The sequence below is a fragment of the Pempheris klunzingeri genome, chromosome 12 (genome assembly GCF_042242105.1).
Source record: "Pempheris klunzingeri isolate RE-2024b chromosome 12, fPemKlu1.hap1, whole genome shotgun sequence".
NCBI lineage: Eukaryota > Metazoa > Chordata > Actinopteri > Acropomatiformes > Pempheridae > Pempheris > Pempheris klunzingeri.
The window spans coordinates 18,846,731-18,871,881 of record NC_092023.1 but is presented as its reverse complement, the minus strand read 5'-3'; the positions used below and the strand labels follow the sequence as shown (position 1 = coordinate 18,871,881).

At 44.2% G+C, this 25,151-nt stretch overlaps 1 protein-coding gene across 1 annotated transcript in view; it reads right to left on the bottom strand.

Annotated features, from left to right (window-relative positions):
* Window positions 1–22,356, bottom strand: part of ptk7b (protein tyrosine kinase 7b) — a 68,963-nt gene extending 46,607 nt beyond the window's left edge. The window contains exon 1 of the mRNA XM_070841273.1: window positions 21,785–22,356. Within this exon, the coding sequence (XP_070697374.1) occupies window positions 21,785–21,905 (121 nt within the window). The 5' untranslated portion in view covers window positions 21,906–22,356. The remainder of the gene's footprint in view (window positions 1–21,784) is intronic.
* Window positions 22,357–25,151: the final 2,795 nt, after the last annotated feature.

Sequence of the window (25,151 nt, the reverse complement as noted above, 5' to 3'; positions counted from 1 at the left end):
TGAGAAGGAAGAATGGAAAGATATGCAACATAGCTGAAATTTTCTTTCCAGACATCCTGGAGTTTTAAGAGACTGGATGTTTGGAAAGGGGTGAACAGGGTTGCGTGGGTACAAAGGGAGGAGGGTAGAAATGGGAGTAAAAGAAAGAAAGAAAGAAAGAGCGGAGCAGTGGATTGTTGCGGCCAAATGAAGAGATGATTCATTGAAATGTTGAATTAATTTGTGGCTGTCAGTTTCTCTTTCACAGTGTGCTGTTCAGAGTGTGGGGTGTCTACCCCCACCGTTCCCTGGATCCCACCTCTTCCTCCACATGCCTTGGCTCAGCACAGCTTGGCTCTCCTCAGTCCTTTATGGCCTCCTTTCCACTCCACTGGGAAGCAGACATGCAGAGGACTATCGTAAATGCTTGGCTGCAGAACTTCACAGACCAGCGTCTCATCTCCACCTCCTCAGGTCTCCCATTGTTCCCATAACCTGGTTTTAGTGTCTGGCATGATGTGTCACAACCCCCTCCCCTCCTGTATCGGCTCAATCCTGGTTCAATCCTGGTTCGGCACACATCATCTACTTCTTTCAAACATGTGAAGAGCTAGGCAGATTGTGGTCCAGGCTTTGTTACAGTGAGCCAAGTCGCTTAAGGCATTTGTCCAATCACCACAACAGTTCTCTGGCCTCAAAAAGAGGAGTAGAAAGTCAGGCAGAAGATCAAGCAGTTCACTGCAACAACTGGGCTATAAAGTAAGTTCAGGCTCTGTGCTAACTGCTCCGAGAAAGTGCTCCAAGGTAAAATACTGCAGAGTAAACACATATGGTTGAACACCTTGACACGTTCAGCTGTAGTTTAACTGCAGAAGCACAGGGATCACAATGCTTATTGGTCTTGACAGCACTGAAGAGATGGAAGTCTCTTTCACTGAGCAAGCGTTAGGGACGCGACACGGTCAGGCAATCTGGGACAGTGCGTCTGCGGCGTCCCAACAACAATCCCTGACACACACACCTCCTTTTGTCACTGCAGAGGAATGCAACCACTAACAGCTCAGACCCATCTTGGTGCTCACTGAGCAGCTAAGTACAATGTCTCTTTTCAAAGGAGACGCTCAGATGAAAGAAGCCAAGTTAATTGCCTTGGCTACAATAGAAACCTCCCTGTAAGGCCGTCCCATTTCCCCTGGCAATTAGGCCTCACTTCCCCCCACCTACTCGTGAACAAGCCGTGGGGTCGACACTCGTGTGACTCAGCTGTGGCATGAAGACAAGATTCTACCTGTCATCTGCTAGCCATCTATAGAGCGCGTGGGACATGATACATTGGCTCCTTGGTGCTGTCAAGGAAGGAAGGGATGCCAATATTTGAAACAAAGACGACTTGGTGGCACTTGCTGACTTCTATAACTCCTTTAGTTTATTAAACTGTGCTAATAATCATTAATTTGGACAAACAATAACAATACTGGATTTAGTTTACAGTTATTGATTTGTTATTAGTCAAGCTGGCCTTCATCGGAGTACAGTTAAGTGCGAAAGAAACAGAACTCCTAAAAATCTATCTGCACATTTTTCAGTGATATCAGGGCCTTTATATATAAACTGTGAATTGAAAGTACAGACAGTGGTGCTGGGTAGGGAGAAGAGAAATAAACTGACAACTCCAGAGATGTCAGTCATCTTATCTAGAATGCAAAGTTTCCTACAGGAATGTAATATTTGCCCTACTGCGAAAGGGGGAGGTCTAGCACCGAAACAAAATAGGTAGGGGAGAAAAGTGTTTTAAATGAGGGTTTAAAAGGGATAAGTATAACAAAGATGTGGAATGCAGACGTGCTTGGCGTCTGATATCAGCAAATTTATCTGGGATTTCTGACGCACTTTCAGTTCAGTCAGGCTGGTTGTAAACCAAGGGCATTATATGCCTTTGCCTCTCTGTCTCACTGTGAACAACGAACCACTATGAACAATAATTATATGGTGAGAACGCTGGTTAACCGACTACAGTGGTGAGGCAGCAGCCGAGGAGTTTTTTTCTCCATGATTAAAGCAGAATAATTAGCTCTAATTACTTCCTGTTTTACACACCATCTCCTGCAGGTCATGCACACCGAGAATGAACAATGTTTTGCTTTTCCCAGGATTTAGGCTGAGGGGAGAACGGGGCGGGAGTGAGGGGGTTGAGGAAGAAGATGGGGGAGCTGAGTTGAGTTTCTGCTTACCAGGCTCTTCAAAACACAACCATGGCTGAAGGTTCTGGAAAGATGAGATCTGGAGCACGCATAGTTATAAGTAAGAGCATGGATGTGTGAAACGTGCACAACACAGGAATGAAACATATACACGGTCACACAGGGTTTTGTTTGTCAGATTAAACTAAGAAGGAATTGAGTGACAAAACCACCTATTATGGGCTCATTTGTATGTACATCACAGCCTCTCTTTGTATTGGAGTAAGATGTGTTGAGGCGCGCTCCTCTGCTCCTCAATGAGAAAGTGACAGCCTTGCAAAACCCAGCCCCCCTTTAAAGCCCTTGAATGAGCTCTCTACTGTGGTTCCGCTAAAATCCTGCTCTGCATTAGTATGGGTAACAGCTTGCACAGAGTGCGATGGGCAACACACATGGCATGGACAAAATGCCAGGGAGAAAAGGGATTGGCAAGCGTTAATGAAATGCTTCAATTAAACAGCTGCACTCCAGCAACCACCATCATGTGTCCAACGACAGACAATAAATGAAGCTAGAGGTTGTGATTACATAATGAGATTGCATGTATTCATTACCGGTACTGATCATCTATGATTAGCGGAGAACCTTGTGAGCAACAAAACCTCTTGATGTTAAATTTGATTATCCATGCATGAACAGATAATGTTGCTATGTGAGGCTTATATGTGGCCTCTCATAATGGTATTACTTTTGAGCCATGCTAGCATCAGACTCTATGGAGGACGTTGGTCCTTGGGCCTTTTGACCACTCTGGTGCAGACTGATCAACACATAGTGGATGGATTGAATGAGATTCCAGACATTGATGGTATCCAGCAGATAAGACATTAGTGAATCCCCGACTTTTCCTCTTCCGCTGACATTAAGTTTAAGCATTTGCAGTTCTGAGTGAAACATCTCGACAACTACTGGATGGTGGCTTTTGAATTTGCCATGTTCAACTTCAACAAGATGAATTGTGTTAACTTTACATGTAGCACCATTATTAGTTTAGCACTAATTCAATTAGGAATGTTTCCATTCTTCTCCCTAACAGGAAGAAAAACCAAATTGTTTAGTGGATGACAATGTATCTGCATTCTTGGCTCAATACATCAAGATCGCTCTCATATTTTCATAATACACTTATCCTGCAGCAATGATCCTTCGCCACATTTGTGTCCTGCAAGATCCCATTCTGTGGCGGCCCATGTGACGCATCCACTAAAAGCCCAGGTGAGTCAAGGTCCACTGCAGATCTCAAGGACTCTTGCCGACTCCCTGTTGGTCTCACTGGCAGATCAAAGCCCACTACGACTGAGAGCTCACACTGTGTATTCGTCTGACCTCATGGCTAATATTAACAAGCCCAGGAAACCACACTCCCACCGGCAGGAATGCCTGACACACATTGTCTGAATTGGCCACATCCCTCCCAGATCTTCCAGCTGTATCAGCCACAGGTTAAGTGTTTCATTCTGTCTGTGTTTAGGTGAAACGCAGGGGGGTAAACATTTAGAGTGCTCTTAAGTATGACAAAAAACACAGTCATGGATTTGGAAAAGGCATTCAAATGTTACTCACTGAATCCTGTGAGTCACTCGCGCCCTTGCCAGGCTGGATGTACATTTCCAAAGAATGGTTTGACAACACTTATTCGTCATGCATTTAGTACATGTAGGGACACAGTGAAACCAAACAAGAGCTGTTCCATGCATGCATGTAGGTGTATGCAATGATCACTGATGGTAGGGGAGTCCAGGTTACTCACTGAGAGCAGCGGTAATGAGCCTACACAATCTCTCACCAGTCAGCCACATCCATCAATGACACACAGGGAGCAGATTAGATGGACTGCATCCATCATATGACATTGCACACCACTCCTGCAGGCTTTCTTCCAAGGAAACAAGATCTGGAGAATTCCATTTCACTCCCCTGTGTGTATATGCGAGTGTTTTTGTCAATTTAAAAAGAGTTGTTTTAGTACAGAGTGCAGCTGTGGGCACAGCATGGGTTGTACCAGTGTGCCGGGAGGATGCACTAAGGTGAGATCTGTGACCCGTGAAAAGTGAAGCTGGGTACCCACTCTTGCTGTGGGCAAATCTCCACTTCAATTTAGCACCTGGCATGACCGACCTCACCTACACTCAACAGAGAGAGATGAGCCAAAAGAGGGTTCCCAGGACACGCAAGGTCAGCGTTTCCTTGGCAGCACATTTCATTTAAACAACAAATCAGAGAGGCCCACAGTAGAGGGACCTTGTTATAAATGCTAGCTTCAACATATCTGGCCTGTTAATACTAATGGACTAAAGGGAGCTAGGAGTACATTTCCTAACTGAAATACGAGGCTCTTATGTCCCTGGAATTTCCAGCTTCCCATAACATATAGTAACTGTCTGAAAGAAGAACGGGAAATCTTTCTTCCTCTTTAATCTGAGTCATGTCTGTCGATTAGTCAAGCTTATTTCTCAAGGGGATTTTTACCCCACAGAATGGCTGCAGCGTTTTACAGACAACAAAGATAACAAAATTAGTCATAAATTAAAGCTCAGCAGCTGTTTCATCTGTGACAGCTTCAAATAAATACATCAACTCTACATTCAAAAATTTCCCACATTAAAGGTTAGAGGGCAGGCGGTTGCTGGAAATCACTGACCCTAAACCCAGATGAAGAAACACCACAGTATGCGGCTTTCTGAAAATTAAAGCAAGAGATCTAACAGGTGGTTTTATAATAATAGCCACGCGTGTCTGTGGGAAAAAATTGTTTGCTATTCATTACTTTTTATTATCATCAAATGTTTGAGCAGTGGACACTGTTAGACTGCTCTTCATATTGAAATACATTGTTTGGAGTATCTTGGACTACAGCTGTAATTAAATAATAATCCCCTTTAACAGACAACAGCAGCTACTCAAATCTTTTTATCCCTCCATGTCAACCTGAGGCATCCCCTGTAACATAAAGCTTTCTCTCTTCCCTCCACCCCTCTCTTTCTGCCCCGTTGAAAGTCAGAGCCCCTGAGAAGCTGGCAGTGGCTGCAGAGAGGCGGCTCACATTTCAAGACAAAGCCCGATCCTCTGTCAGAAAGGAGACACTTTCCAAACCGGGCCTGCTATTTATCACCAAGAACCTGTTTTTCTGCCTGCTCCCTCTCTCACACCTCTGCGCTGAAAAGCTGCCCGGCCAAGTTGCCTTTTCGACGCAGAGAATCTAACGGACTAACGTCAGGGATTGAGCTTGTAGGAGCTTTACTGTTTCCGTGCACGATCACACAATGAGTAGATGCCACCTAAATTACCTCCACTCCGTCTGCTTTGCCCTGAGAATGATACAGTTTGTTGACTGTGTGGACATAAAAAAATCTATTACACTATGTGAAGGTATGCAAGGTGACACGGACTTTGTTTGAGTTTCACACAAACAGAAAGAGAGGGGCCAGGGAGCCATTGATAGCCATTGCGTCAGCACAGTGTTAGTTTACTAAAGTTTGGATAAACTGTATTTTCCATGGGGACTTTTCCCTCATCACACAAAGAACACAAGAATTTACATCCTGAGAGTTTTCAACACTGCAACAATCCAGCTTTCGCCCGAGTAAACAGACAATGTAGAGCACCTCCAGCTGTTTAGAAAAAAGTGACAATTTGTCAAGATTTAAAACCTTGTTAAATACACAACATGGCTGCGGCTGGTTAAGATGGAGTTTCCTGTGTGAAATTACACGGTGGGGATAATCAGATAATGGCCCTGTAAGAAGCAGATTTGACTTGTTTAAAAGGTGAGAGGTCACGTTATACAGAAGTGCCAGTGTTTCAGGACCTGAGGTTACAACACGTGTCACGACCTTTGATCATAAAGCTCCGACTCTGTCCGACGTGTTTAACACCCAGGGTCAGGCTTATAGCTCCAGAGACTGTGGCTTACTACGAGGGTCAGAATACCAGCTTTCTAACGTGAAGTAACAAAGAGCCACTGATCCCAGCAACTGAACTTGAAAGTCTGTAGGCACACCCAGCTCCCCTGCACTCCTATGAATCAATGGAACTACCTTTCTGACAAGTCTGCCACTTTTAGCTTAAATGAAGAAAAATATCAGCGCTCTGTAACTTAATACTCTGCTGTCTGCAGAAGCAAATATATTCTTTTACCACAATCCACTTCTTGCCTGTAGCAAATAAAGTGCAAACCTCTTGAAAAATCAAACCGCTTCACTCGACTCGACCAACAACTTAAAAGCTAAAGCAAACATTAAATGTAAAGGGGAAAAAATCTACCAGCTGCCCAAAAAAAGGTATAAGTAGTTTTTTGTTTATTTTGCAGAGCGAGCCCTTATTTCATTTGGATGAGCATAGTTCTGTTGGAAAGTGGCCAAAAGCAACAGCACACTGGAGTTCTGTCTCCTCAAATACCTTCAGTCAACCTATATTTCAGATTTATGCAGCCACCTGCTCGTTCATGTGTTAAGCCTGTTAAAATGAAATGGCATTACTAGCAATTTATCATCGTTTAGAGGGCTGAGATGTGACGAACACAACAGTCAAAGATGCTCTTGTTGTCTCTCCGAGGAGCATAACAATGTTAAACTTCAAACGGAGCAAACTCCGATAAGACCATGTGCTACAGGCCTAAAATCACATCACAATTTTCCCCAGGGTTCAGGCTCATTTGTCGTTTCTTCAGTACTTCTATGTAGAAACACAGAGACAAAGAAATGAACAGAGCCTCAAAGAAAGAAAAAAAAAAAACACAGGTTTCATTTACAAACTGGAAAAAAAAGGAAGAAAAGAAAGCCTCACATTAAATAACTTGAAGCTTCTTTGGTAACTGGTCTTCATCACACAGTAATATTCCATCATAAAACGCTGAATATGGGCCATTGTTTATGGCATGTACTGAGTAGTCTGGCAACACTACATTTAACAAGATCTAAAACAAAAAAAGCATTTTCACCAAATAAGAAGCATATGGTTTCACATTCAATTACAGCTATTTTCTCTCCGGCTCACATTTAACAAGAACCACTTGTTCACCGACTTCTAGAGGAATCACCTCGCCGCACGGCTCAGGGCGACCTCAGGAACTCGCCACCTAAAAGCAGCCCTCATTCATAAAAACAGACTTTAAATGGGACATCAGACACACCACAAGATCCTGTACAGATTTTCCTTGCAGGCACATAGACAGAAAAAGTGATGTTGAGGAGTGAGTCACAACAAGGTCAATCAATCATATTTGGCTCATAAAAACTGTAAAAATGGCAACATGTCATCGCGAAATTTAACTGTCGACAAACTATAAACATGTGCAAACATCGATTTACAATTACCAGCATACTAATCCATAAAAAGGTTAATCCCAGATGTGCATCTGAATTACTCTAATCTTAAATTCTTATGTTCTTCATACTCATGAGGTAACACATGAGCCTTGGGCTAATACTCTGAGAAGCCAAAGTAGTATTAGCAGGACTTGGCATGCAATTCCTACATAGATGGTGACTTCTGGTGTATTTAGGTTCCACTGCAGAAAGTAAAAGGAACATCGGTGTTGTTTTCAATTCAGCAGATGTTATATTTAGCCTCTTTCTAATTTATAGGGCAAGCAAAAAAAAAAATCACAACGCACTAAGTTAAGTTTTTGGTGACCTTTGGGAGCACAGCAGGACAGGGCCTGGCTCTCTATCATCACCTGACCCACAGAGAAAATCACATCAGGATCACAGGATCGGGTTGATGAGTGCCAGTTCCAGAGAGAGTGCGTCTGGGGCTTCGCCTTCCTGGACAACAGAGTTACTGGGACATGTCTTTGACAATTGTCCCAAGCACACACAGTCACTTACACATGAATTTCCTAAGGGAGATAATCAAGTTAGCTGCAACACAGTTCAAGTGTTCAGTGTTTTGTTCGAGGACGGCCATGGCAGCACTGAAAATTGCCGTCCTTGAGCAAAGCCAGTACAATCACCCTCCGCTCATCACTCCACAGCTGGAGCGAGTTGTTGCATCTGTAGAGTGTCTGTTCAAGTATCTCTTGCCAAAAATGTAACCTTTGAGGAAGCCATCTGTGAAAAGAAAGTGTATCTGGAACCACATGGATCCCTGACCTTTAATCATTCATTACACCTTTAAAGCTGACAGGGTTCCGCTTGGGAGCTCACACTTCCATCTGTAGTGGCTTAAAACCCGCATCTCTTCCTTACTTTGAATCAGGTTAATGTTTGCTGGAGTCCGTCTGCACTGAAACCTGAGCAGATCTCTGGGCCGACGACCTCAGCTTCTCCCTGAACCTTTAACCTCCCTCCCTCTCGGCCTGATGTCCCCCAGCTGCCCATTTAACCCACACCTCCGCCTGAAATTAAAGTCTTCATTAGGACAATTTTAGAAGCACAGTGAAACGTTGTCCCATTTTTAATGGACTAACTCACCAACAACAAACTGCTGTAAAAAAGTGATGTGTATTCTGCAGCCAAACCTTTCACTCCTCTGATTTTACAGCTGTGACATGAAAAAGGAGGAGCAAGCTCATGTTTGACTTGTAGAGGAAAATTCATAGCCATTATGTTTTCTACTTCATTTGGGGAATATGAAAAAAAAAAAACAACTCTACTGAGTTGAAACTCCTTAGATGTGAAGAGTAACACTCATGTCTGCAAATTAATGTGTGTGCTTTTATCTGCTTCCCAATATTTCAGACTTTACGTCAAAAGGGAACATAATTAAGACATGAATCTGTATAACGATGCATTTCATAGTTGTTCTCAGTCAGCCAAAAGTCTGGCTCACTCAACGTTAAAACAAAGCCGAAGAGCACTTTTTCTTCCTTTCATAAACATTTACGTAATACAGTCAAATTTCCAAAGTAAACTCACCTTTTACTAGAAAAAAGGGAACAAAGAAATGACTTGAGGGAAATGCACAGAGCTTAGTGAATCCCAAACGGCAACCTTGGGGTTACACATTTCTAAAAAAAACTAACATGAGTGTGAGTTTGTGAATGCGAGTGTTTACTAAGGGAAACGGGGTGCAGAGGCCAACAGCTCTGGGAGGCTCGGGCCTGTTGCGTGGCTTAAATTCGCTCAGCATATTCTGTGAACGTCTCTCACAATTTCCTTTCACTGGGGAACCCGCTCATGTTTAATGCCTTTTGAACAGCCACAGAGTTTTAGAAAGAGTTACAGTGCCAGAAAAAAAGATCAAACAAAGAGGGAGGGGGTGGAGGAAAAGCTGCAGGACATCCAACTCTTTCTCTTGTATGAGATGAGAAACACTTGTGTGGGTGTCTATGAATAGTAGTGCCTGTTTAATTCATGACTAGCCTCTTTTCTGCGAGGTGTTGTCAAGTTGGGCCCCGGCTGTCTGAAAATCGGAAGACTTGCTTTTTCAAATGTAAGGACAGCTGCTGTCCTCATCAGGTTACAGCGATGTTCTGGTTCTTTAAGATTTAAGGGAGTCATGCTTAGCAGCTTTTCAAACTAGATTACTAAAGTGAAAATGTGCAACCGTTTCTCCTTAAGGTGTATTATCAATCAGTGTTAATGTGCCATGATTGTGACATGGTTACAAGATCAGTATCCAAGAAGGAACACACTACAGCTGCCAGTTGACACATTTTTTTCCTGTTTGCATTGTGCATGTGAAGGAATGAAGCAAGGAGTGTTGAATTGTCACTCTACACACACACACACACACACATACAGACCGTTTTCTGAAAGCACACAAAAGGGTTTCTCTACCCTTTTTACATCAGTCAGAGGTGCTTGCTGTTCCAGAGTCAGACAGTAGTTTTTTCCCCCCTTCAAAGCCCGCTGCCGTGTGCGAGGGAGGAACAGAGAGGGAGAGTGAGGAAGCGAGGTGCACCCGGGGCTCGTGTGTCATCTGACCTCATTTTAAGATGGACCTGTGAGGTTGCGGGGAAGGCAGGGGTGTAGCTTTCACTGCCACCTTTTCTTTGCTTCCTCCGCAATGACGGCACGGGAGGGCACACACAAAGGCAGAGTAAGACGCCTGCCTGGAAACCGTCCACAGGGACATGAAAGAGCCCCGGTGAAGTCATGGTACAAAAACGCAACACAGCTTCATATATATAATAGAATAATGGCTGAGAGGATTTTACAGAAAGCACAAGTTGCAGGAAATGTGCGAAGGACAGTGAACATGTTTGACATAATGGAGGGATGCAGAGGGGATGAGTTGTCGGTACCTGGGCAGCATATATCCCTGGTACTTGACATTACATAGATGCTAGTTTCTTTCTGAAATGGATAAGGGTCGGGGGATGCTTGAAAAGAACTGGTCTGTACCATGTTTTTACACAACCGCGTCGTTGTGTAGGCAGAATGAAAAGTCTGCCATCATAAAAAGAGACGGGATATAAAAATGGTTTAAACACCATGTTAACAGCACACTTTTTTTTTTTTCAGACAGTTTCTCCTGGAGGACAGTCATAGTATTGCTCTCAAAGGAACACGCCATAAGTGGAAAAGCAGAGCTCATAGGAGAAACCCTACCCTCTTTCTCACCTACACACACCAGGCCAACTGCTATGTGAAGAGGGTGTGAATGTCAATCTGGCAATTTCAGAGACCTTTGTTTCCCCTCTCCCACCCCCGATTCTGGTTGGTTAAAAATGAGACGCCTGCTACCTAAATGCTTTGCCTAGTGCTTTTGGCTACTAAGAGGAGACAAAAGGTTATTAGCCTTGGAGCTTAGTGAATCTGGGCATTTTATCCTTCTGGAACTGGATCCAAAACGCTACTGGATAAACAGATCATGTCATAATCAAATTTTGACCTGTGCCAGTACAATAAGACTTAATGTTTGTAACCTCTAGCTCAGATAAAACTAAGTGGATCAAAGTCCTGCTGACTGAAGCTCTCTCTATGCTGTCAGCTGCAGAGTATGTTAAAAAGATATTTGAATAATTTCATAAAGTCACTGTATATTGCATTTCTTTGTACGGTTTCATCTTACAAACAGCCTCACAGGCTTTGCTTTCTCTCATGCAGAGATGAACTCACTTAAAATCTTATCCCAGGATGAGGAATCACCAGCCATGCGTAAGCATGAGGCAGAGAGAGGAATGAATAGAGAAGGAATAGAGTGTGTGTCCAATTTGAGAAACAGCAAATGTGTGGGTCTGTTGCTGCACAGGAAGCCACACTGCTTTGTTGTCTGGGGTCCCTCAATGCCGATACATACGAGGACAAATAAGGCCATCACACATGCTATAAAAGTACAGACAAGTATGTGCCCACAGGTGCATAAGCCACGTGTCTATACCACACTAGCATGTGCACATACACAAAATAGCCTTTCCTCCGTGGCGTCAGTCTGCATTTAGATATTTTTTAAATTCCAGAAGCAGTGAAAGCCCTATGTGTTTAGCTGCACTGCAACCCCCACTCCCCACCCCCCACCCCCCATCCGCACCACAGGAAGTCAACAGCCAAACAGCCGCCAGCCCTCTCCTGCCACGGCTGTTGTTCAGACCCTCAGGGAGACCACAGCCTTTGCCCTCCATCCTGACCACACACACACACACAGAGCCAAGACCCCCAGCCACATGGTTCACTGTGAGGAAAGACAAGACCGTGGCCCTCTGTCTGGGTCCTAACCTGGATGAGGACACAAAGCAGCGGTGAAAGCCTGAGCGTGGAACAGGGAGGACACTGCGGAGATCCTACATCCGCTCTGACGCAACACCGGGAGGAGACAACCACAACAAAACATCTACTTCCTCTGCTATCTCACACAGGAGGGACCATTGTCAATTGTCAGACACAACACGGTCATTTCTATCTGTCGTCACCTCGGCAGATAAGGACAGGAAACACTGTCCTGTGCTCCCTAATCACCGAGGCTGTGTTAGCTGGCTGCACCTGCACAGAGGACCCTTTGTAGTGGTGTGTATTATTTTTGTATTATTTGGCATGTTTGTCCTCTGTGGGGATTGACCAGAGTGGGGTTTTAGAGGGCAAATACTGATATTGTTGACTGAGGCTGGTAATAGCTGATACTGATAACAATGACTGGAATGAACACAGAAAAATGACAAATAATACCTTATAACTGGCCACAATAATCAGTGCACATTTATATCATGAATTTGTCACTGAGCATGTATCAATAGTTGCAGCCCAATTCAAGTTACTGCCCAGCATTGACTTATTTATAGAAAACATGTCCACATTTAGTGTTTGCTGCTCTGGGTTTTTCCCGTCTGTGCAGATATTAAATATTAGTGGGTCATTTCCATGTGGGCCTAAAAAATCCCCCTAAAAATGCAACGATCAAGTTCACCCCTCAAGACTTTTATTCTTGGCAGAGTGTAAAATCTTTTTAAAAACAGCTTTTAGACCATGCAGCAGTAAAATTCCCAACGGAAACCCAGAATAAGCATTTGAATGCTTTCGACAGCCCAAGTAGTGTACTGCTGTACAACACAACAAAGCCAGCTTTAATTAAACACCAAAAGCAGCCCCATATATCAAATCCGTGTCCCCAATAAAGGCCACAGTAATATGGAAGAAATGAGGGAATAACACAAGACAAACAGGAAGCCCCATCCTGTGGCAGATGTTACTGGACTAACCCATGACCTCTTGTTATGCCGGTCAAAACAGCTCACCTAACAAACCAACAGACAGACTTTCTCCTGACAGGAGACCTGCTGTAGCTGTAAGACATTCAACGATTTGTGTCATGACAGACTTGTGAGAGAGAGGAACACAGTTTGTTTGGATATAAAAACTACTTCCCCACAGCGGACCTCAACAGGACTCCGAGCTCATTTCAGCTCCCTTCCCATCAGGAGAATCGCTTCCCATACACTGAGCAAAGGGGTGCAGTTTTACCAATGCCTCATCAAGCAGCAAACCTACTCAGCTACTCTGCCGCTGCTGTGCCATCCCTCCGTCAGAACTGATTAGAAACAACACTGACGGCTGGGTTAGCGTGCTACTCAGAGCGAGGTTCAGATGGAGGACAGGAGAAAGGAGGACGGGGGTTTAAAAGGGAGTCTGTAGTTGGCATAGTTTGTGAAACTGGAACTAACAAAGTGTAAAAGGAGCAGAGGAAGGTGAAATAGAGTGCGAGTACAGCAGCAGCAGCAGAGAGGGAACAAGATGAAGCCTGGTGATGAAGGCTGGTGAGGTTGTTTAACATAATTAAAACCACAGAAAATAACGATGCTGGCTCCATAACGAGCTTCCCTCTCTGCTGTGGTAATTACTGTCTACTAATACAGAGCAATGCCGGCCATGATGTGCTAATGCTGCTGGGCGTTCTGGCTCCAGGAGAGGAGACATATAATCGTCAAACATGGCTGGGTAACAGGCCTCGGGTCGGCAGAGGTTTCACTACATGGTTATTAGCTAAAAGCGAAATGCCCTGAACGACCGCCCTTCACCGTTAGACGCTGATTACAGGGCAAACGGCAGAAAGGACTACAAAAGACGTGGAATTCTAAAAAAGAGGCAACAACAGAGGAGGGAATGAAGATCAATCCACTTTTAAACATTTTCACACTGTTAACAAGTACAAAACGTGCTCGACAACCCATGCAGCTCCATTCAGTTTAATCCCTTTTTTATGTGTGTAGAGAGCAGAAACTATGAGTGAACAAATTAATAAATGAATGAATGAATGACTCTCTGGGCTCATTGGGTACGTGTCTACTATAAAAAGAAGCTGAGACTTATATTCAAGTTCTGGGCCCGTTTTGTTACTTGGCTTTCCATTTGTCATATTCCCTCCAGCTAAACAGCCTTTGACGTGGAATGTCATTGGCCATGAAACAGGTGGCGAGGCTCATAGAGTGACTGCTGTGATCAAACCGTAATATAAGAATGTACAAGAACCTTTTGTACACAATAAGAGATGAGGAAAAAGAAAAGATGGAGTGAATGCTGGCTGTCCCAAACCACAAGAACAATGGTTAACCGACCACTAAAAACCTATAAAGCATACTGACCACTTAAGGTGGGAAAGTGGCCAAGAGTAGATTTGGACTTTTAAGAAAGCAAAGAACAAGATGTTTATAGTTCCTTTGTATTTTACTCAGTCTGTACTAACTCTGATTCTGTTTATTTTTGTCTGTTATGCTTTATCTCTTGGGAAATATGAAATGTATGTATGCTTAGACTTCTCTCCCCTGATGAATTCGTTGATAACCTTGTCCCTGTATTCTTACTCTGAATTAACACAAAAAAAGAAAGTGGGCGTCAGAGCCGATTCAAGAAAATAAAACTTGGCAATGGCAAAGGAAGGAGGATGGTGAAAAAGGAAAATTGTCAAAGTCAGTCTCAATGTGACTGAAGCTAGTCTGTGACTGAATGCAACTGATAGAGGATAATATGGTCTCAGTGACACGTTTTCAGTTTACACAGACACACTTGACTGATCAAGGTTCCCGGTATGCAGGAGGTATCAGCCAGCCATGTTTGTCAATCGGATTAAGTCAACATTTTCTTTGGGCTGTTTGCTAAACACAAAGAAATCTCCAAATGAGGCGCCCACCTAGAATTACTCTGAGGCATGTTTTCTTCGTCTCCACATACCTTTCAGGGACAATTTCAGAGAAAAACCTTTCAAGATATATTGTTCTTTGTGAGTGCACCTGAAAAGATGCAACTGTGCTGCTCAGAGCCTGGGAGAACAGCACTAAGTAGTGTGGCACTTGGTTTACATCCAAAATGTATGAGCCTGGATTCAAAGGACCCAGGAGGCTCGACAACATTCACAGGCTCCCCGCGCCAAGAGCTGATGAAGCCACCATCTTAAATCATACATTATGCTGGCTCCACCGTACAGTAAATCCCAGCTCCGCAGGTCTAGTCAGGTACCAGGACCAGGAGGCTAACACGGTACAGGCTGCCATGGAGACAGGTCTGGCTCTCCTGTGGCCTTTCAGCTCTGCTGCAACCCACAGCGGAAAAGAAGAAACGCAGCGTAATGAGGAGCTTGGCCAAAAACAGCAGAGAACAAATAAACTGAATGATGCGGTAAATCAACACAGATTGAGGGACATGCGACTCCTCAAGGTAAATATATTCTCTCCAAACAACAACTGGGCCCTCTGCAGGGTCACTTGTAGCCAGCTGACCCCATTCATTAGAAGATCAAACACAGATGAAGACCCTTCCCATTAAACACCAGTGGCCTTTTCAGCCTGTTTAAATCTGCTGGTGTGGCGGGGAGGAGCTGAGGGCTGATTGAGAGCTGCCTGATGTCACTCTGCCTGTGGCCCGTTGCTGTGATGAGTTCATTCAGCCTCGGGACACAAAGAGTTAATGGCTGCCGGGATTATGCAATGGCATGCCAGACGCCTTTCTCCTCTCCTGCCCTCCTTTCTCCTCGCCTCCCCCCTCAAATGGGCTGAAGCCAAATTAGGCATTCCTGCACGTTTTGATCAGACGCATTTGAATGCAGCGGCAGCGCTGCACATGCTTTGGCACCGACGTGGGAACAAAACAGGGATTTTGTTGCCCTCTGAAGACGAGCTTCCCCTCATCAGGGCCTCACACCTGCCCTCCAGGGGGAAAGTTGTCGTAAGGATTTACAGCTGTTGGAGTGGGTGATATCTGGAGAGCGTCAAACCTGTGAAAACATCTGTATTCAACACTTAAAGTGTGAACATAAAACCATAGGTTATCACTAATAGCAGATAAGAGATCCAACAACGGCAGATTAAACTGGGTTTAGGTTAAAGACGGTAGGCAAATGTCAGCAACTGCAAATGATAAGAGAACTATAATGTCCCATTACTGAAGTATCACTGCAAGAGAATATTGGACGAATGTCTGAATTTACTCATTAGTACATCTCTTAAAACAGAAGGAGTCTACCTGGTTCAAAGTAACTAAGACTGAACAGGAATTAGTGTTATTGGACATGTGGGCTAATGTGGCTCTAATTGCAGCTTTAGGCCACTTCAGGCAATTCAACAACTAAATGAGTGAGACTGTTTAGTAGTGATACTCAATTTTGTCCAGTGGTTAATTCTAATATTCCCATCTGATCATTTCATCTATATAAACAATAGTGTTACTGTAAAATTTACTGCATATATTTTACAATATTTTATCTGTATCGTCCGCCACAACCTGTAACCTGAATCAGCCCAAATTACTTTCAGTCTACTGGGGGTGTATTTCTGTGGGGTCACAGATGTTTGTGTCAATATGTGTAATAACCTCCCTATCATCTCTGAGAATGTGGTGCTCCATAATCACTGCAGGAGGAAAGATGTGTTTTTGACACAAGATGAACAAAGTGAACCGCAGGGGGAAATGTATCACTACTCTTTTTGACACCGCCGGCAGCCTTCACCCTATTAGGATCTGCTGGCACAAACAGCAATAGATTGGGTCCTCGGGTCCCTTTAGGCATGTTGGGTCTGGGCAGGTTTTTTTCCAGCATTTTGGACCCATAATGATTTCCAGCTTAAACCTTAAAAACATGCTACTTAAATGTAAACTCACCAATTGGGGCGCAACTAACCATTATTTATATATATATACATTATATCAAATGATCTCATTTGAGAGGCTAGAACTAATACACGCTTGTTATTTACAATTAAAGAAATCACAGAAATTATGAGGCAGTTATCAAAATAGTTGGTGATTTAGTTTCGGTTGTTGACCAATCAGCTGATAGTTGCAGTCACCACTGTATGCTGTTTGAATAATTTGCCGTCTTGAGAGCTGCCTTTAATAAATAATGTTTAGGTTGGGATCATTTTTGTTTTGCAATACTCAGGAGTGAATTTCAGGGCTTAAGCCTGGGTAAATTACAAAACACATCTAGCATACGATCCAACTGAAGCATGGCAGCAAATAATTAGAAACACCACGGAACAAAACGGTGTAACACAACAAAGTGAGGAGCAGCGGTGGGCCGGCGTGCAGGCTCGCCACCGCTCCACAGCCCAGACAGGAGACAGAGCTGTGGAGGCAGGCACCGAGTCAATAAACAACGGAGATCTCTCCAGACAAGACTGGCAGCCACCGGGGCAACAGACCAACTAAGACAGGAAAGAGGGAAAACGAGACAGAGATCTGAAAGGCTCCGCTCAGATCACAACCACAGAGTCCAACGGCAGAGCCAGCGAAACCACAAACACGTGAGGCAATGCACAAGCACTCTAACACACACACACACACACACACACACACACAGCAGCTAAAGAACAAGGGTCATTAAGTACAGTAATCATCATCTAAAGCGAGTAGTTCAGTCCCCGCAGTCCGTTGTTTACTCGGCTTTATTGATGAGAGGGAGCCAACAGGGGCCACAGAGAGCAGCGGCCATTATGAACAGTGGTAATTTTCCTGTTCGACCAAAGAACATCAGGGAGATTTGGTCTTCCTGCACAAAGACAGCAGGTATGCTTCCCACACACACAAACCAAACAGGTAATGTTGCAGTGTGGAAAATATTAGCCGATGCAACATCTTAAAAGCGATCTCATCTGGGGTTTTTTCATTAATCTCTCCCCCGGGCGTATGGGAGTGTTGGTTTTGGCCATGACTGATCCACATACACATTTCAGAAAGGCTGGCAAGAAACTGAAACTAAAACAAATCTGAAAAATATAATTTTTCCCCCTGTTGCTTCACCAATTTTATTTGAGTCATAACTATAACTACTATGACTATAATAGGCAATAATAGGTCTTTTCAAATCCCAATTTATTCAGCCTTCCATCCCACTGTTGCCTTTCTTTTGTGCTCTAAATAACGAGGTAAAATGATGAGGTAAAATGCCAATTGGGACATCTTTGCTAAGTGAAACCTTAATGTTTGGTTAAAATTTGAGGACATGGAAAAAATGCACATTTATGACAATGTTGCATATATATATAGGATCCTTGCCCTTTTGCTCCTGCAAAAATCATTTCAGACCTCTACCAGTTTGGGGGTCAGGGGCTGGAGGACAGAGAATCGAGGAGACATGGGCGCATCGATTGAGAACTGACCGAGACCCCAAATCTGCGGTATTGGGTAGCTGTCTGAGAGAGTGCAAAAAGATCTCCCCCTGAGAGAAGAGCCCTCTATGATGGAGTGGGTGTAAACGGCACATACCAACTGGGTGAAAAAGAGGACTCAAGTTCAAAAGGCTTCACCTAAACCCGAACAAACATTGTCTGACAAATGGCCAGAAACGAGAGCCATGGAGGACCTTGAGAAATCCTCCCCCGGTCTCACAACTTGAGCTACCAGTCAAACTCTCGTGTGTGCACAAACACACTGGGAACCAGATCTTATTATTCAAGCCTATTCATCAGGCTTCTTCTGCTCGATGCTTTGTTTTGCTGTCACGCTCAAGTGTGAGTACAGCTAGGTTTGGCTATCCTTGAACCAGCCTTGGAAACCCATAATAATAACCAGAATGTATGCCGCCTCGTATACAGTAACGCTCTATAGGAGAGCGAGTTTAAAAGATATTCCTTGTCTTGTTCGACATACAGCGGAAGGCCAAATGAAAAATGTTGACTTTAGAATTATCGTCCAACACTTAAACTATACTGAAAAAAAACCTAAATCCATGAATGACTGCCTGTCTCTGCCTTTACAAAAACATTAGAAGCATATCAAAGCAGGATGACAGATCCAGCACATTGCAGGGCTGTTGTAGTGGGTTGCATTAGATGCTGGAGTGGATTACACAGATGTTCACAAAATATCCAACCCCTGTATCATCACAGTGAAATAATAAACAAGATATCAGCATCAACTGGTTTGGTGGGACAAAAAAAAAAACAGGACTACAAGCCAAAAATACAGAGTTACGTTTTGAGAAAAAAAGACGAATCTTCCTTAAAATCATCTTTTTATGTGATGAAAACTATATGAATATTTAATTTATATTTAAGCAGTTTATTGCATCAACAGCTGTGCATGACAGACACCAATCTCAGGCCTGTACTGTAATCCACTCAAATGTGTTTAAAGAACTGCTCAATTTCATTTAGAAAATTGTTTTCCACCACAAGATGGTAAACAGACAAATTCCACCCTCCTTTGTTTATTTATCATCCTTTCATCCCCTCTGAATGTGAATATTCAGAGAGTACGGACCAGAGTGCAGCCAAGCAGCCTACGGGCACAGTCGGGTTAATAGGAGCCAAGCGTATGGATTTTAAAGTAGAGCAGTGCCAGATGGGTACGCCGACAAAACATCCAGAGAAAAGCTCGCGTGGGATCTGCTCAGAGCCGCTCTGCAGCCCCCCGAACTGAATCAGTACAAAACACAGCAGATTGACTCCACAGACCTTCTAATAACAGCAGTGGAACCACCACTTAGTAAAACACTGGTCGATTCCTGAATACGGGACAGCTTACAGATACGGACTTCCTGCATCCCTTATACTTACAGCAAAACGCCAGAACAACAAACCCATTAAACAAACCCAATAAATTAACTGAGGTTTGCTTCTCCTGCAGTTTAGTTACAGCGTGCGGTTTTGAAGCGGACAATGGAAGCAGGAGAGAAAATGCAAAGTCAGTAACCTGGACTTACTATTGAATTCCATCAAGACATCTGTTTGCACACCTCTAGATCATCAGGAGGCCAATATTATTTTTTTGTCTAGGAATCCGAATTATTAATGTGCCAGAGGACAAGAAATGCAGATCTTCTCCAGCTGCACCATGAGGGAGCGAGATCAAAGAGGAGGGTCTGAGAAGAGACGGGAGTGCGAGGATTTTATTTCAACATCTCACATCTATCTCAGCTCCTCTGCAATAAGTCCAGCCATTTATTTCCACATAAATACTTCACGAATGAGACCGTCTCGATGAGGCCGATGGGAAAAGGGAATGAAAAACACGCCTCGAGATGGGGAGGAATGGGTAAAAGCAATAGGTAGGCGGATAGGAGGAGAGACGCCGCATTAACATTATGGACATCAACTCAATTTGTGGCTTTCATCTACCGCATCAAGAGCGCGGAGCTGGGCAGCTACAAACAGAAACTCCACCAAGATGCAGAAAAAGTACAGAGTGGAAGGGCAAAACCGAGTGATTAGTGTAAACTAAAAATAAAAGAAGATGTGGGCAAATATTTGAGCATTCGCCCAGATGCTGCAGATCAGACGAGCCTCCAGAAACATGGCGTGTTAGGTGTGGACAGCTTCATGTGGGAATAAAGCCACTGTGAAAGCGCTGTCTCCTTCGCCGCCATTTCGGGCCTTTGCAGAGCTTGAACACATTCAGAAAGCCCCTTGCAAAATTGGATATTTCTAAAGCGGGCTCAAGCGCGAGGCTGTCATGACAGTACCTGGCTTGGCTCTATTCATGGATCTTATAAACACAAACCCGTAGCAGCCTCCCATCTCCCCTGCTGCCTGCACACAGAGGACACATTCATCCCAGAGTGGGCACCATGAGGAGACTGGTGATGGGTGGGGGGTGGGTAGGGGGAGGGAGGGCGACAGACACTTCAACTTAAAGGAATTTTTCAGCCACTCCGGCTATCACGGCTGTGTTGAAGGCGCAGGCAAACACAATCTGTGCTCGTCTACGCTTCAGTCTGCATGTGGAAATCAGATAAAAGCGACTCAGTTTTGACATGATGAGCGGCGAGTTAATGACCCCGATCCTTGGCAGGATAAGAGCATTCCTTGCACAAACCAGGAAGGATCCTTTCATGGCTTTCTTCTCACTCTGCAGCCGAGGTTGTGAACTTTAAGCGGCTTCGACAATGTGGGAGGGCGTTGCGTCATGTTAATTTTTCTTTTTCTGGCTCTTCTCTTTTGGGTAAAAGTCAGACAGGGGCACTGCTCTCTGCCTGAGCATGTGAAAGGCACCCATAACAGCACGCCAGGCTGGGGATCAGGGCGGCAGAGCAAGCATGCAAACAGAGTTATGAATATGATGATCAGAAATGGCGTATCCAGTGTGTTGTGTGAGGACAGGAGTGCACTCCTGGGAATCCATAATGACATGGCAAGGCTTCCTTGAGTGATAGCTACCAGCCCGCCATCATCCCTGCTCCACATGAGAAATCTAATAATGTCTAACCGGAGTAAGATGCAAACAGACATGTTGCTGGTTAGTGCACAACTGAGCAATTTCTTTTAAAGAGGGTATTTTCCCACTAAAAATCTCTCCACTTTAGAGCATTTCAATTCTTCTCATTTCCAGCCAGACGTCTGGATTTACTTTACAAAACTGCAGTTGTTGTTTTTTCCCCCTCCAAACTGGGGTCAATGGGGGAGGGGTTCTCCCCCCCCCCCTTTTTCCTCCATTGACTCCCCAACAAAATGTAGTTCAAACTCTTCAAGATTTAACTCAATAAAGAAAGAACCCGTTATTGGGAAAAGCAGCCGTAACCACTACTTTCACTCTCAGTACTAAGCCCACTGTGTCCCACACACTGCAGGCAGCTCTTCCTATGAACTAACTTGAACCAGCAGCAGCAGCAAACCCTTTAGAAAAGCATGGAGGTCAATGTCGGGGTCCGCATCTGTAATTCCAACGTTTTTCTCTTGTTTTAAAACACTTGCATGAATGGGAGTGAATTAAAAAATGTGTCTGCGCTGTGTTTGAGGTGTACAGATGCTGGTTACCAACCGTGGAGGCAGATAATACCGACGGCGTACATCGTGTCCACCGGTGGGTTCCTCCTGCTGGTCACCGCGGGGCTCCTCCTGCTCGCCCCCCGCCGGCTCTCGCTCTCTCCGGGTACATCCATGACCGTCCTGGTGCTCGGCGGCTCCCCGCTGCTGTTCTCCGGCGGCTTCGGGAGAGCCGTGGGGGCGAAACGGGAGGGTCAAAGAGATCCGTGCGTCACCGTGTGCGTCCAGGTAAACTAACCCCCGCTACCTGCGCAGGTCCCCGGGGACGCCGGACGGCCTGCTCACCTGGCTGCTGTGGGAACTAGCAGGAACAAGGCAGGAACATGCGGGAGCGGACGAGGCGGTTTACAGGCCAGTCACACAAGAGACTTAGCGGGTTCAGACCGAGGAGCCCCCGCGGAAAGTTTGAAGTCAAGTTTAAACTTCCAGGTGCTTTATGGGACCGAGGGTTGGCGTGAATTCAGGCCGTAGTGGGTCATTACAACCCGGTCTGTGTCGCCGCGGTCTGCCTGCGTCCAGTGCCGCCGACCGCCGGGCTCAGTTCAGTCTCCAACAACAGGGAGTTTGGCTCCGCGGTGTTTCCAAGTTGGCTTCCTCCCACTCTGCTGAGTGATCTTCTCACCAGCGTCAAGCGGGCCGGAACGACACACACGGCTTCCTGCCTGGACTTTCAAAATAAATGCAGCAAGGTGGGCTTTCATCCACGTTTCCTTTGGGTATGAAGCATCCGTTCTTTCTTAAAAAGCAACGAATCAATTAATTAAACGGGGGAAAAAAATGTTATTTATGGATTTTACAGTGGTTTTAATTCAGCTTTGCTAACTGTCTTTTACCGTATTTGACCATGTATTAAATTTTTCATATTTTTTCAATATTTTCACATTAAATGCATGCTTAATATTATTTGAGCTTGCTTTTTTTCTCTGCACCCGCTTCATTTTCCACGTTTATAGGTTTTGATTTCACGATTTTCATTAGAATGTACATCACATGTTTTGCTATTGTAATATTGATTTAATCATTTTAGATCCAGGTGTCGCTTCAACATTTCCGCCTTTACTGGCGTACAAACAAATAAAAATAAAAAGTAAAAATCTGCTTTTGTTTTGAAATGAAAACATCCGGTATTAATCCTTGTTTCTCCGGTCGCTTGACGCTTTATTCCCCCTTCGCCTGCAGAGCAGCTTCCGGTGCCCCTACCTGCCCTGGGATAAGGAATACAACAGTGCGACCCCCTGGTTCAACCTGGTCACTGTTTCCCCCTGCTGCACATTTAAACCATGCAGGTAGTTCAACCATGTCCAGTATGGGTTTATGTCCGATATATAAAACATTTTTTTTGGAAATTGATTATTTTTTCCTGCGCAGATTAATTGAAAAAATTATCTGATTTTGCCCTGAAGAAAAAAATCATATCCAGTTCACAGTGATTTAACCCATTTTATGCTATTACAATCTGTTAAAAATCACTTTATCATTATATGAATATGTTACAAGTATTTTAATAATAACGTACTCATGCATCATAATTCTATTAACATCATTTTTTCTATAATTATTATATTTCTATGCCAATGCGACCAGAGCCCCCTGCTGGTCCCACTGGTAGAGCTGTGTGTGGGACTGGTGCCATGTTGCTGGTCCAGCTGGCACCTAGATGGCTGATAGAAACACGCAGTGAAGCAAACTTCAATTAAAGCTGCAAGCAGCGTCGGGGGGCCCTCACACCTTCATGCACGGCGGCTTCATCCCATAGCTGGACGCCGACCCTTCCATGCCAAGGTCAGAATTGTCATGTATTTCGGACAGTGCATCAAGGAGTTACATGTCACTTCCTGTGTCCCCTATGTGGCGCTAGAGAACAGCCACCAATTGCATCCTATATTTCAGCATATGAAGTGTTGACTACACCGTGAAAATTTACCAAATTTGAAGTGGATCCGATCAACTGGCTGGTCTTGAGCCATCATAATGTAAAACATAGCACTTCCTGTCGCCACCAGGTGGCGCTGTGAATGAATATTGACATGTAGACTTCTTCGGGGTGGGACTCTCATCAAACATGTCAAGTCTGGTGCTGATTGGATCATGTAGAGTCTATTTATTAACAACTTCCTGTTTCATGGCGAGACACTGAAGTTTGACAGCTGGCCACGCCCACACCGTTAAAGTTTTGTAGAGAACTTTAATAACTTTTCATCGTTAATGTCTTTTCTACCAGCTGATCAAGTTTGAAGTGGATCGCTTCAACCCCCTCGGACTAGTTCGTTCACTTATGACCCCTGTAAATCGCCAAAAATGTACGGAAAATCCAATATGGCCGACTTCCTGTTGGGTTGAGGTCATCGCTCCAAGAGACTTTTTTGTACATCTTGAAGAGACACATGAACCCACCAAATTTCATACATCTACATAAAACACAGTTCCAGGGCTTGAAGTTAGGGGGCGCTATGGAGCCATTTTGCCACACCCATTTGCAAGACCCATAAAATATGTAATTTTTCACCACGACTGATGCGCGTGCAAAGTTAGAGTTTTCATGTATGTTAAGGCCCTCAGACTTGGTGCCCGGGTCCTAATGATTAATGGGTCAAAGCAGCGTTACTGATGAAGGGAAGGAGCTGCAGTGAAGAAGGCACGTCTGGAGGACACACTAGTAAAACTGAAATTTTAAAAAGCGAGCCTTGTTCTCTATGAAATCCTAATTTATGATAAAACAGGAGTATTTTAACAAGGAACTACAACCTGTGCACTTTCTGAGGGAATATCAACTCTGACGCACTAATGAACTCTTGCTACTCTGACTTGCTGTTTGCCTCCAAGACAACTGAGAGAAAGAGCCCGAGCGCTCTCAGAGAAATAAAACCATCCTTGAATCGGTTGATTCAAAGCCTTCCCTAAAGGATTGAGGCTCCACATTAAAGCTCTGACATATTGAAATATTACCAGTGGGCAGACAGACCGCAGGAGGAGGGAAACCTCTGGGAGGAGCATCACCTCTTGGCAGTGTTGACAGGGTTCCTGGAATTAGACAGCCATGTTTAAGGTCTTGCCTGCAGGTTTAGACATAACACTGGTCATGATGTTTTACGAGCCGAGACGCTCACTTAATTACCTTTAGACAAAGAGGTTTTAAAACACAGAAAGGAATCAGCTGTACGAAGAAATGACCAAAACCACAAATAGAAAATTGTTGGTTTTATTTCTGAATCAAGGTGGGACATTGGATCAGATTTGCCATCACACAGTATTCATAACACATGGGATTGTTTAAGAATCAACATCCAAACTGATGCACATTCAACTCTTACCAACAACGATTAATTATTAACCTAAAGGAAACCTCATTTCCTGATGAATTC